The sequence below is a fragment of the Chiloscyllium plagiosum genome, chromosome 2 (assembly GCF_004010195.1).
Source record: "Chiloscyllium plagiosum isolate BGI_BamShark_2017 chromosome 2, ASM401019v2, whole genome shotgun sequence".
In the NCBI taxonomy this organism is placed as follows: Eukaryota; Metazoa; Chordata; class Chondrichthyes; order Orectolobiformes; family Hemiscylliidae; genus Chiloscyllium; species Chiloscyllium plagiosum.
In genome coordinates this window covers 4271105-4285222 of record NC_057711.1, presented here as the reverse complement: position 1 = coordinate 4285222, position 14118 = coordinate 4271105, and the positions used below count along the sequence as shown (strand labels likewise).

The 14118-nt window shown below is 45.2% G+C and overlaps 1 protein-coding gene across 1 annotated transcript in view; it reads left to right on the top strand.

Annotated features, from left to right (window-relative positions):
* The window catches only part of LOC122539520 (otogelin-like), a 67668-nt gene that overhangs the window by 51283 nt on the left and 2267 nt on the right, over positions 1 to 14118 (top strand). Inside the window, exons 8-9 of the mRNA XM_043674470.1 lie at positions 12186 to 12318; positions 12663 to 12843. Of these exons, the coding sequence (XP_043530405.1) occupies positions 12186 to 12318; positions 12663 to 12843 (314 nt within the window). The remainder of the gene's footprint in view (positions 1 to 12185; positions 12319 to 12662; positions 12844 to 14118) is intronic.

Sequence of the window (14118 nt, the reverse complement as noted above, 5' to 3'; positions counted from 1 at the left end):
GTATGGGCGCAGGTTTTGCAATTTCTGCGGTGGCAGGGGAGAGTGCCAGGAAGTGCCAGGAGGGTGGGTTGTTGGGGGGCGTGGACCTGACCAGGTAGTCAAGGAGGGAACAGTCTTTGCGGAAAACGGGAAGGGGTGGGGAGGGAAATATATCCCTGGTGGTGTGGTCCATTTGGAGGTGACGAAAATGTCTTCAGATGATGTGGTTTATGTGAAGGTTGGTAGGGTGGAAGGTGAGCACCAGGGGGGTCTGTCCTTGTTACATTTGGAGGGATGGGTTTGAGGGCGGAGGTGCAGGATGTGGAGTAGATGCGTTGGAGGGCATCTTTAACCAGGGAAGGGAAATTGTGGTCTCTAAAGAAGGAAGCCATCTGGTGTGTTCTGTGATGGAACTGGTCCTCCTGGGAGCAGATATGGCGGAGGCGAAGGAATTGGGAATACGGGATGGGATTTTTGCAGGAGGTAGGGTGGGAAGAGGTGTAATCCAGGTAGCTGTGGGAGTCGGTGGGTTTGTAAAAAATGTCAGTGTCAAGTCGGTCGTCATTAATGGAGATGGAGAGGTCCAGGAAGGGGAGGGAGGTGTCAGAGATGGTCCAGGTAAATTTAAGGTCAGGGTGGAATGTGTTGGTGAAGTTGATGAATTGCTCAACCTCCTCACGAGAGCACGACGTGGCGCCAATGCAGTCATTAATGTAGCGGAGGAAGAGGTGGGGAGTAGTGCCAGTGTAATTACGGAAGATGGACTGTTCTAAGTAGCCAACAAAGAGACAGGCATAGCTGGCGCCCATACGTGTGCCCATGTCTACCCCTTTGGTCTGGAGGAAGTGGGAGGATTCGAAGGAGAAATTGTTCAGCATGAGGACCAGTTCGGCTAAACGAATGAGAGTGTCGGTGGAAGGGGACTGTTGGGGACGTCGGGAGAGGAAGAGATGGAGGGCTTGGAGGCCCTGGTCATGGTGGATGGAGGTGTAGAGTGATATAATGTCCATGGTGAAGATGAGGTGTTGGGAGCTGGGGAAACTGAAGTCTTGGAGGAGGTGGAGGGCATATGTGGGGAGTTCCTGGACTTGGGGGGGGGAATAGGACAGTGTCGAGATAGGTGGAGATGAGTTCGGTGGGGTAGGAGCATGCTGAGACAATTGATCGGTCGGGGTGATCAGGCTTGTGGGTTTTGGGAAGGAGATAGAATCGAGAGGTGCGGGGTTCCCCGACTATGAGGTTGGAAGCTGTAAGAGGGAGATCTCCTGAGGTGATGAGGTTCTGTATGGTCTGGGAGATGATGGTTTGGTGATGGGGGTGGGGTCAAGAGGAGGTGTCTTCAGGTTGGCATCTGGCTTCAGCGGTGTAGAGATCAGTGCGCCAAACTACCGCTGCACCCCTTTTGTCTGCTGATTTGATGGTGAGGTTGTGATTGGAGCAAAGGGAGTGGAGGACTGCGCGTTGTGAGGGTGAGACGTTGGAATGGAAGAGGGGGTTAGACAGTTTGAGGCGGTTAATGTTTTTCGGCATATCTACCTATTACACTCTCATCTACCTTACCCCAGTCCCACCCCCTCCCATTTATCTCTCCACCCCCTCGGCTCAGACCCTCATTCCTGGTGAAGGGTTTTGCTCAAAACGTCAATTCTCCTGCTCATCGGATGCTTCCTGACCTGCTGTGCTTTTCCAGCACCACACTCTGAACTCACCATGCCCTTCTCCTTTGTGAATACTGCTCTAAAGTACTAGTTAAGGACCTGACCCACTTTCTCTGACTCCATCCATAAATTCCATCCTTTGACCTTGAGTGGACCTACCCTTTCCCTGGCCTCCCTCTTGCTCCTTAAATATATATATTTATCATATATATACAAAACACCTTGGAATTTTCTTTAATCCTGTTTGCTAAAGACATTTCATGGCCCCTTTTAAGTTTCTAAGTTCTTGTTTCAGCTCATTCCTGTTTTATTTGTATTCTTCGCAGGCTCTATCTGACTTCAGTTTCCTAAATCTTACGTATGCCTCCTTTTTTCTTTTTAACTAAGTTCACAATTGTTCTTGTTGTCTCAAGTTCTCTAATCTTTCTACCCTTATCCTTCATTTTCACAGAAACTCTAAACAACTGACTTTTAAAGGATTCCCACTTGACAGATATGAATATACTCTCAAACAATCACCCCAATCTACATTTCCCAGTTCCTGCCAAATAGTGTTATAGTTAGCCTTCATCCAATTTAGTACTTTAACCCAAGGACTATTGTTATCCTAAATCTGAAGTAACTTAGAACTTACAGAATTATTGTCACTTTTCCCGAAATGCTTCCCCACTGAAACTTTGATCACCTGGCCAGGTTCATTCCCCAATACCAGTTCCAGTATGGCCCCTTCCCTTAGAATCGTCGTCTCCCTACAGTGTGAAAGCAGACCATTCAGCCTATAGAGTCCACATTGACCTGCCGAAGAGCATCCCAACGAGACCCACCTTTTCTATCCTATCCCTGTAACCCTCCATTTCCCATGGCCAATCCACTTAATCTGCACATCTTTGCACTGTGGGAGGAAACTGGAGCAGCTGGAGGAAACCCCTGCAGACACGGGGAAAATTTGCAAGCTCCACACAGACAGACAGTTGCCTGAATCAAATCCGGGTCCTTGACACTGTGAGGCAGCAATGCTAACCACTGAGCCATTTTGTTTATGGTTTGACAATTTACATATTGATTGAAATATTCCTCTTGGATGCATCTAACAAATTTTCCCCACCCTTATTCAAGCTCCTGACACTAAGAGGTCACAGTCAATATAGAGGAATTTAAAATCATAAACCACAACCACCCTATTTTTACATTTTTCAGAGTCTGCCCATATGCATGTTCCTCTACTCCTCTATGTTCCTCTATTCTTCTGCTGTGCCCTGTTGTCGGTCAAGCATGAAAATTGTTGGTAGCTTTGTGTCTCGTGAACTGATGATTTGTACTTTACTGACCAATTCTATGTTACGTATCACCTGGTATAAAACAATGGGGAAAGAAGATGTATGATTCACTGGCCTCTGTTTTCTCTCATGTGACTAAGCTTCACATTTCCTCTCACCTTTTCAAATACGCTTTCAAACAGTCAGCCTCAAGAGGTCACAGCGATCAGCAACTGTGTCTTGGTTTTCTGTGTTGATGCCCTTCATGTTCATATCTTACTTGCAGGTTTCTAAAGCAGAGCTGTGGATGTTCCACAGGTTTTTCTCTCTTTGGCCAGTCACCTCTACAGAAAGCTCCTGTCTATATGGTCATTTTCCAGCCTGGGACTGTGGCTGACCAGCACAGATGCTGTTGGCTAAGCAATGGATGAACATGGATGGAATTAACTGTTATGGACCTCTGTATTGGTGACATGCTCTGCCAAGAGGCAGAGGAGAGTTGAGAGACATGTTTTTGATCTAGATAATTGAATCTAGAGCACACTGTCTGAAAGTTTAAAAACCCTCATGCATTTAAAAAATACTTTGAGCTGAATATTACATGTTTTTTATGTCAGTTGCCTCAGGTGTTTCAGAGAATTTCTCATCATGTGACCCAGTGAGGTTTCTTGCCATATCCTATTAAACCCACTCATTAACTGTGTACCCAGTCCATGATTACTACCTAAATGGAATCAATTTAGGTAAAGGGGCAGTACAAAGAGATCTGGGTGTTCTTGTACACCAGTCAATGAAGGTAAGCATGCAGGTACAGCAGGTAGTGAAGAAGGCTAATAGCATGCTGGCCTTCATAACAAGAGGGATTGAGTATAGAAGCAAAGAGGTTCTTCTGCAGCTGTACAGGGCTCTGGTGAGACCACACCTGGAGTATTGTGTGCAGTTCTGGTCTCCAAATGTGAGGAAAGACATTCTAGCTATTGAGGGAGTGCAGCTTAGGTTCACAAGGTCAATTCCTGGAATGGTGGGACTACCATACGCTGAAAGACTGGACCGACTGGGCTTGTATACCCTTGAGTTTAGAAGACTGAGAGGGGATCTGATTGAGACATATAAGATTATTAAAGGATTGGACACTCTGGAGGCAGGAAACATGTTCCGCTGATGGGTGAGTGCCGAACCAGAGGACACAGCTTAAAAATACGGGGTAGACCATTTAGGACAGAGATGAGGAGAAACTTCCTCACCCAGAGAGTGGTGGCTGTGTGGAATGCTCTGCCCCAGAGGGCAGTGGAGGCCCAGTCTCTGGATTCATTTAAGAAAGAGTTGGATAGAGCTCTCAAGGATAGTGGAATCAAGGGTTATGGAGATAAGGCAGGAACAGGATACTGATTAAGGATGATCAGCCATGATCATATTGAATGGTGGTGCAGGCTCGAAGGGCAGAATAGCCTACTCCTGCACCTATTGTCTATTGTCTTATTGTCTATTGTCACCCTTCTCACCCGATTCTAGTCCCATTGTACTATCCGCCATCCCTAGAAGAACTGTCCACTGCTGAAATATCCTGGAATGGATCGGCATTGCCTGAAATTGACATGATCTTTAAAAGCCTGCTGTGCACCCAGTTATGCACTGTTCACCTGATGCTGCTCTGCATGGTTCCTGGCATTTTCTCCAAACATAGTAGACAAGGGAAATTTGGCATCCTACGTACTGGGCAGGGACCCAAAGTGCTGCAGAATGGGGTGGCACACAAGTGGAACTTTCTCTTCTCCCAGTGGAGACCATGACATGGACTCTGCTAGCTTGTCCAAGGCTCCCACCCAGGTCAGTGCAGTCTCAGCCGTTGCATCAGTGCAGATCAATGTAGTAAGAAGGTCAGCAATTCTCTGTTGCTTCACATTGAATCTATCTCTGCTACTGTACCCACCTCCCACCAAGGCTCATGTTCGACATTCTCACTACTGCCTGCAGCATCTTCCGTATTCACTGTTACCCACTTGAAGGTCTTCACCACTAGCCCTGCACAGCCTCTACATTGTCTACTCACCCACTTGGGGCACATCCCAACTGCACCAAAAGTTCCCTCATTCCAAAGAAAGTCAAGATGGGTGGTAGCCTGTCCAACTTTCGGCTTCTCACGCCTTATAAGGAGAGTATCCTGGCTCTGACCATCCTGAGCAGCTGACTGTCCATGTCCAAACCGCTGGACTGATATCACAGGTAGACCTTAGCTTACTGTGCTGGGATCGTTTGAGCAAAAGCTATCTCCCTTGACTTGACTGAGGACAGCTGACAATTATGAGAAGTTTTTTGGTATTGTGTCTACACGAAACAACACTTTTTAAAAATTCACTTGAAGTGGGTATTACTGGCTGGACCAGTATTTATTATCCGCCCCTAGTAGCCCTTGAGAAGGTTCTGGTGAACTGCCTTCTTGAACCGCAGTTGTCCATGTGCTGTATGTTGACTCTCAGTGCTATTAATGATGAAATTGCAGGATTTTGATCCTGCAACAGTGAAGGAACAATGATACATTCAGAATGGTGAGTGGCTTGGAGGGGAATTTGCAGAGTGTGGTGTTCTCATGTATATGCTTCACTTCTCCTTCCAAGTGGTCATGGGTTTGAAAGGTGCTGTCTGAGGATCTTTGGTAAATTTCTGCAGTGTATCTTGTAGATAGTATACATTGCTGCTACTGAGCGGGCAGCTTTGTCCTGGGTGGTGTCAAGCTTCTTGAGTGTTGTTCGAACTGTACCATCCAGGCAAGTGAGGGGTAATGTATCACATTCCTGACTTGTGCCTTGTAGCTGGTGGACAGGCTTTGGGGAGTTAGGAGGTGAGTTACCAGCTGCAGGATTCCTAGCCTCTGACCTCCTCTTCTAGCCACTATGTTTATGTGGCAAGTCCAGTGAATATCTAGTCAATGGTAACCCCCAGGATGTTGATAGCAGGGGGTTCAGTGATGGTAACATTGTTGAATAACAGGGCTGGTGATTAGATTGCCTCTTATTAGAGAGTAATTCCCTGGCATTTGTGTGGCACAAATGTTACTTGCCACTTTTGAACTCAAGCCTGGATTTTGTTCAGATCATATTGCATTTGAATGTGGACTGTTTTGTGAATGTGCTGAACATGGTGCAAATATCCCTACTTCTGACCTGATGATTGAGGGAAGATCATTGATAAAGCAGCTGAAGATGGTTTGGCCTAGGACACTACCATAAGGAACTCTGCAGAGATGTCCTGGAGCTGACATGACTAACCTTCAACAGACACAGCATTCTTTCACTGTGCCAGGTATGACTCCAACCAGCGAAGAATTTGTCCTTGATACCCATTGATTCCAGTTTTGCTTAGTCTCCTTGATGTCGCACTCAATCAAATGCAGTCTTCATGTCAAGGGCTGTTAATCTCACCTCACCTCTGGAATTTAGCTCTTTTGTCAATGTGTGAACCAAGGTTGCAACGAGGTCAGGAGCTGAGTGGCCCTGGCAGAACCTAAATTGGGCCTCACTGAGCAGGATATTGCTGAGCAGGTGCTGCTTAATAACATTGTTACTGACACCTTCCATCATGTTACTGATTATTGAGAGTAGACTGATGGGATGGTAATTGGCCAGGTTGGATTTGTCCTGCTTTTTGTGCACAGGACATGCCTGGGCAATTTTCCGCATTTTTCAATAGATGCCAATGTTGTAACCATACTGGAAGAGCTTGCCTAGGAGAGCCGCAACTTCTGGAGAGTAGGATTATTTCCAGAATGTTGTTGAGGCCCATAGCCTTTGCAGTGTCCAGTGCCTCCAACCATTTCTTGATGCCACAAGGACCAAATTGAATTGCACAAAGTCTAGTATCTGTCATGCTGGGGACTACAGGAAGATCATCCATCTGACACTTTTGGCTGCAAATGCTTCAGTCTTATCTTTCACACTTGTGTTGTGCTCTTCCATCATTGAGGATGGAGATATTTGTACAGCTTGCTCCTTCAGTCAGTTGTTTAATTGTACACCAACATCCATGACTGAATGTGGCAGCACTGCAGAGCTTATATCTGATCTATTGGTTGTGGACTTGCTTAGCTGTGTCTATCACTGCTGCTTATGCTGTTTGGCATGCAAGTAGTCCTGTTTGGTGGCTTCACTAGTTTGACACCTCATTCTTAGATATGCCTTGTGCTGCTCTTGGCATACCCTCCTGCACTCTATGGAACCAGGATTGATCTGGTTTGATCTCAAGAGTTGAGTGAGGGAATGTGCCAGGCCATGAGGTTGCAGATTGTGCTGAAGTAAATTTTTCTGTTGTTGATGGCTCAAAGCATCTCATGGATGCAGTCTTGAGTTGCTAGATCTGTTGAACACTATTCTGTTTAGCACAGTGATAGTGCCACACAACATGATGATGGTATTCTCAGTGTTAATGTGGGACTTTGCCTTCGCAAGGACTGTGTCAGGTTCCTGAAGAAGGGCCTGTGCCCGAAACGTCGAATCTCCTGTTCCCTGGATGCTGCCTGACCTGCTGTGCTGTTCCAGCAATAAAGTTTCAACTTTGATCTCCAGCATCTGCAGACCTCACTTTCTCCTCCTGTGTCGTGGTAACCCTTACCAATGCATCTACAGCTGGCAGACAGGTGAGAATTAGGTCAAGTATGTTTTTCCCTCTTGCTGGTTCCCTCACCACCTACCGCAGACCCTGTTGGCACGGTGGCTCAGTGGTTAGCATAGTGGCTCATAGTGCCAGGGATCTGGGTTTGATTCCACTCTCAGGCATGTGTCGTATGGACCTGGCACATTCTTTCCATGTCTGTATAGGTTTCCTCCGAGCATTCCGGTTTCCTCCTGCAGTCCAAAGATGTGCATGCTTATGTGAATTGGCTATGCTAAATTGTCCATAGTGTCCAGAAATGTGCAGACTGAGTGGATTAGCCATGGGAAATGCAGGGTTACAGGGATAGGTAAGGGAGTGGATCTGGGAGTGATGCCCTGCGGAGGGGTCATTGAGGACCCACTGGGCCGAATGGCCTGCTTCCACACTGAAGGGATTCTGTCATTCTGTCTTGCAGCTATATCCTTTTAGACATGACCAGCTTAATCAGTAGTGCTGCTGCCAACCCATTCTTGATGATGGATGTTGAAATCCTCAACCAGAGTACATTCTGTGCCTTTGCCAGCCACAGTGCTTCCTCCAAGTGCAGTTCAACATGATTCATCAGCTGAGGGAGGACAGAACATGGTAATTACCAGGAGGTTTCCTTGCTCATGTTTAACCTGAAGCTATGAAACATTAATGGTGTCCAAGTCAGTGTTAATATCTCTGAGGGCAACTCCCTCCAGATTATGTATCACTGTGTTGCCACCTCTGCTGGGCCTGTCCTGCAGGTGGGCCTAGGACATTGTCTGCAAGGTATGATTCCATAAGTATGACAGTATTAGGCTGTTGCTTGACTAGTTTCTGAGACAGGGTAAAAACAATGACTGCAGATGCTGGAAACCAGATTCTGGATTAGTGGTGCTGGAAGAGCACAGCAGTTCAGGCAGCATCCGAGGAGCAGTAAAATCGACGTTTCAGGCAAAAGCCCTTCATCGGGAATAAAGGCAGAGAGTCTGAAGCGTGGAGAGATAAGCTAGAGGAGTGTGGGGGTGGGGAGAAAGTAACATAGAGTACAATAGGTGAGTGGGGGAGGGGATGAAGGTGATAGGTCGGGGGCAGGGGGAGGGTGGAGTGGATAGGTAGAAAAGAAGATAGGCAGATAGGACAAGTCATGGGGACAGTGTGGAGCTGGAAGTTTGGAACTAGGGTGAGGTGGGGGAAGGGGAAATGTCCCACTCTGCCGAGGACATGGAGGTCCTGGGCCTCCTTCACCGCCGCTCCCTCATCACCAGACGCCTGGAGGAAGAATGCCTCATCTTCTGCCTTGGAACACTTCAACCCCAGGGCATCAATGTGGACTTCAACAGTTTCCTCATTTCCCCTGAACTGCTGTGCTCTTCCAGCACCACTAATCCTAGTTTCTGAGACAGCTCTCCTAATTTTGGCAGTCGTCCCCAGATGTTAGTAAGGAGGACTTTGCAGGATTGATAGGGCTGTTTCTGCCATTGTTTTTTGCATCAATGCCAAGTTTGATTTCTTTGAAATTTTGTCGCAATTGAAAGAACTGAGTGACTTGTAAAGCAATTTCAAAGGGCAGCTAAGTGTCAACTGTATTGCTGTGGTCTGAACTCACATATAGATCAGACCAGGTAAGAATCCTTCCCAGAAAAATATAGTGAGCTGATTGAGTTCTTCCGACAATCAACATTCATGGTCATCAGTTGATTCTTAATTTCCATTTTTTTTGTTCAATTCAAATTTCATCCTCAGCTGTGCTGGATTCAAACCCAGGTCCTCAGAACATTGGCTGAGTTTTAGATTTACAGTCTAGCAATAATACTATTTGGCCATCACCTCCCCAGTGACAGTATAGCCTCATATCTTGTTCTGAAAGCGGCAAATGCAAAATGGAAAGGGAAGGCAATGCAAAGCAGGGATTGTGAGGTTCAGAGTGGGGGAGTGCTGTGATACCAAGTGAACAGGCCAGAGATCTTACCTGGCATAATCCATAGCTGGGTGCATATCCCTAAACACAATTGTGCTTATTGCATCATTACAATAATAGTTACTTGCACCCCAAGGTTCAGCACTGAAGTGCAGAAGCACCCTGTAACTAAATCAAAGATGTGTCATGAGGGATATAAGGGAGACTGGATGCACTGGAGTTGTTTTCCTGAGCAGAGGACATGTTTTACACTGAAAGACTGAAGCGACTGGGCTTGTATACCCTTGAATTTCGAAGATTGAGAGGGGATCTGATTGAGACGTATAAGATTATGAAAGGATTGGACACTCTGGCAGTAGGAAACATATTTCCACTGATGGGTGAGTGCCGAACCAGAGGACACAGCTTAAAAATACTGGGTAGACCATTTAGGACAGAGCTCAGGAGAAACTTCTTCACCCAGAGAGTGGTGGCTGAGTGGAATGCTCTGCCCCAGAGGGCAGTGGAGGCCCACTCTCTGGATTCATTTAAGAAGGAGTTGGACAGAGCTCTCAAAGATAGTGGAATCAAGGGTTATGGAGATAAGGCAGGAACAGGATACTGATTAGGAATGATCAGCCATGATTATATTGAATGGCGGTGCAGGATCGAAGGGCAGAATGGCCTACTCCTGCACCTATTGTCTATTATCTATTGTCTATTGTCTATGTTTGAGGTGTATAAAGTTAAGAAGGGTATATATAGAATAGACAGAAAAGAACCTTTCCCTTTGGTGGAGGGATTAATGACTAGGAAGCATGGATTTAAGGTAAGGGGCAAGAGGTTTAGAGGGAATGTGAGGAAAACATTATTCATTCAAAGGTTGATGGTACTCTGGAACTCAATGCCTGTAAGGTTAATAGAGGCAGAAACCCTCATAAATTTAAAAATGCATCTTGGCTACCAAGTAGGAAGCACTGCTGTGCTACTGTGAAATTATTCTTAACATGCCCAAACATGTCGTTGTTCTCTATGCGTTCTCTCTTTTGTCTCTAGTTGGCACAAATGGTATTAGCACAATCCCTATGGCCAAGAGGTCTATTCCGCAAGAAAGGGAGGATGGAAGCCTCCTTAGAGTAAGGAGGAAATGTGGAAACACATCACTGAGGTATCTCGACAATTAGTTAAGGAAGAAGAGCCCCAGATTTGTTGGGGCACTAGGCACAAAGGTTGCAGGACGACAGTAGTGCCATATGAAAAGTGCTGCCTCTGGTATGTCAGTGTCCAGCTGCATCCATGGACAGGCTGACATGGACAGCCAGCTCATACACTGTCAGAGCCTAACTGGTTTGCATACAGATCTACACTCCATCATTTTAGCCATTGGTGCTCAGTTCCAATGACAAGGAACCAGGAGGAGCAAGGGACCTTGACCTCACTCCAAGTGTTTCTTCCACACAAGGAAATAGAGGGTGCCAGTAGGCACCCAGCTGGTGGAGGAAACACTTACAGGCCCTCCAGACGTCTCCTCTCAGGATGCTGAACAGGAAGTACGTCTTCCACCTCTGTCCTGCCTCATACCCTCAGTCCTGTGGGAGTTAAAGCAGAGGAGAGTGCACCTGCCTGTAGGCAGGACACAATGAGCATGTTTGTCCCCTCTGGAGGCAAATGCTCCAGGTGTCGATTGGTCAAATCTCCAAGGCCAACTGCTCCACTGTGGGGCAGGCTCCCTCCATCCCAACACATACTCCAGAAGTGCACTGGGACGTAGTGGGAGGAAAATGCATATTTTTAAGAGTACATGGGTTGCATGGGTGACGTAATTGTAAGTCCTTTATCATATCTGTTAATATATGTTAACTTTTCATCATCAGTTGTCTGAATATCTACCTAGCTAGTCACTTCAATATTCAAGGTACAGAATCTAGCCATCTTTAGTGCTACACGAGGTTCAGTTGTCCAGCATATGAAATGCAAATCTCTTGTGTGCAGGCTATGAAAATTTGGAAGAAGTTTGCTATTTCCTACTGAGTAAATCTTTCCATGCTGCAATATATAACTTGTGCGTCACACCTATTATTGCATTGATTCCTGATGCTGCATGATGATTCTAGCTGGAATTGCTGGCTAATGGCTGACTTTTATGTTGGGAATTGTTGCTATCTAGTTTCTATCCAGCAGGTGGGAGATATGGGAAACTGCATGCTAATGAAGGGACATTAACTAATGATGAGATTTTAATTCATGCTGATGCATACAAATAGGCCTCTCAGTGCCCACTAGTGAGAATCTTGTTCTGCAATTCAACATTTGGTTGGAAAATGGAAACTTTGATGGGCTGAAGAGGCTGTTGCTTTGCTGTACTGTTCTATGTTCTTGTTTTGCTCTCAACAACTGGCTACTAAACAGCATAACCCACTCTCCCTCAAGTCCGTCCACACAGACCAAGAGGGCCATCAATTCAGCTGTAACAAAGTTACTATCCTAGGACCGGCCAACCAGAGACTTGCAGATAAACCCAGTGTACAAACCGCTGCACAGAAGACTCAGAAGTGACACTCACCCCAACAGACCGGACCCACATAAAAACCAAGTGGGACAGATCAGCAGCGCTTCATGAAAGTCGCATTGATGAAATTACCCAGTATGGTACTGAAACATCTGCATGATAACCCAACAACTTAGCAAGCTAACCAACTACCTCAGGAAAGAAATAGTTTAATCCTTTAAACAAAACTTAATTAAAACTTCTCCAATCTGTTTTTCTGTTTTCCTTAGGCTGATAACGGTAACTGTATTGAATATGTCATTCTGACATTTAAGACAATTGGAGTATCAGTAAAGCTTACAAAAACTGGCCATGCCTTTCTGGAACAAAATGAAATTGAGCTTCCTTTTGTCCATGGATCAGGTAAGAATGACTGCTTCAGAGTTCAGCTTGTGTGTTTTTGTTTGAATTTATTTACCTTTCTTAATATTTCTACATCAGTTACAATAGATCCAATTTTAACAGAGTGGAAATCAGGTGGGTGTGTGGTACAACTCAACTCAAACATGATTCTTGACCAGATCTGGATACACATAGTGATGGCTTACTAAATATTTGAGGAGTTATGAATAAGAGGATGTTCTAATTGCTTGTTAAGTCCATTTGTACTTGGTACTGCAGGTTTTGGCTTTGATAACTTAATTGCATGAAGAAATTTCACCTGACTCCATTTTTACTCAGAACTTGTTAATTGTCTTTGTGTGCAGCTGGTACCTTGAGTGTTCACCTGGTTTCCTCAATATTTCTTGAGATACTGAGTGTAAGTGGTCTTCATATCCAGTATGATTTCAAGGGAGGTAGAATCTATGTAATACTCCAACCAGATCTGATGACAGAAACTCGAGGGCTCTGTGGAACATACAACAGGAATAACTTGGATGATTTCATGTAAGTAAATATTTTGCTGCTTTTCAGATTTATGAAATTCACAACAACAACTTATATATTCTGAAGAAGTATCACTGAGTTTGAAATGTTAATGTTGTTTTCTTTTCACAGATGCTGCCAGACCTGCTGGGTTTCTCCAGAAATGTCTGATTTTTGTTTGTTTCAGATCTTTAACATCTTTTGTTTTGTTTTGTTTTATATTTATATATTGTCTTTAACATGGTTTGTTCAGGTTGTATTTCAGTGTCATTGATTGATAATTATAAAAAACGGGTGGTATTTTATAAAGGTCTGAGTGACATGGGCTATGGCAAGATGTGCAGCAAAATCAGCCAAGGAGTGCAATGAGGCTAATCTCAACGTTGAAGTCATCTTTCGATCTTTTATGCTTTTCAAAAGCAGTGTGGCAAGATTCTCACCAGTAGTACTGCATTACCAGTTATAGGGATTAACACTTGTTGAACTCCTTGTTGACGATCCAAATCATTTCATTAATATTTAGGTTCCAATCTTATCAAACTCATTTAATAAACTAGACATTGAGAAAATTCAACATGGAAACCAGATTGATTCAGCTTGCTACTTTCTCCAGATGACCTCCACATTGAAAACTGAGCACCAACATAGAAGAATAGAAGCGAGGAGCAGGGTATTCAGTCCTTTGAACTTTCTATGCCATTCAGTATTATCCCTTGATGCCTTTAATATCTAAAAATTTGTTGTGGTTCTTTTCGCCGAGCTGGGAATTTGTGTTGCAGACGTTTTGTCCCCTGTCTAGGTGACATTCTCAGTGCTTGGGAGCCTCCTGTGAAGCCCTTCTGTGATGTTTCCTCCAGCATTTATAGTGGTTTGAATCTGCCGCTTCCGGTTGTCAGTTCCAGCTGTCCGCTGCAGTGGCCAGTATATTGGGTGCAGGTCGATGTGCTTATTGATTAAATCAGTGGATGAGTGCCATGCCTCGAGGAATTCCCTGGCTGTTCTGTTTGGCTTGTCCTATAATAGTAGTGTTGTCCCAGTCGAACTCATGTTGCTTGTCATCTGCGTGTGTGGCTACTAAGGATAGCTGGTCATGTCGTTTCGTGGCTAGTTGGTGTTCATGGATACGGATCGTTAGCTGTCTTCCTGTTTGTCCTATGTAGTGTTTTGTGCAGTCCTTGCATGGGATTTTGTACACTACATTGGTTTTGCTCATGCTGGGTATCGGGTCCTTCGTCCTGGTGAGTTGTTGTCTGAGGGTGGCTGTTGGTTTGTGTGCTGTTATGAGTCCTAGTGGTC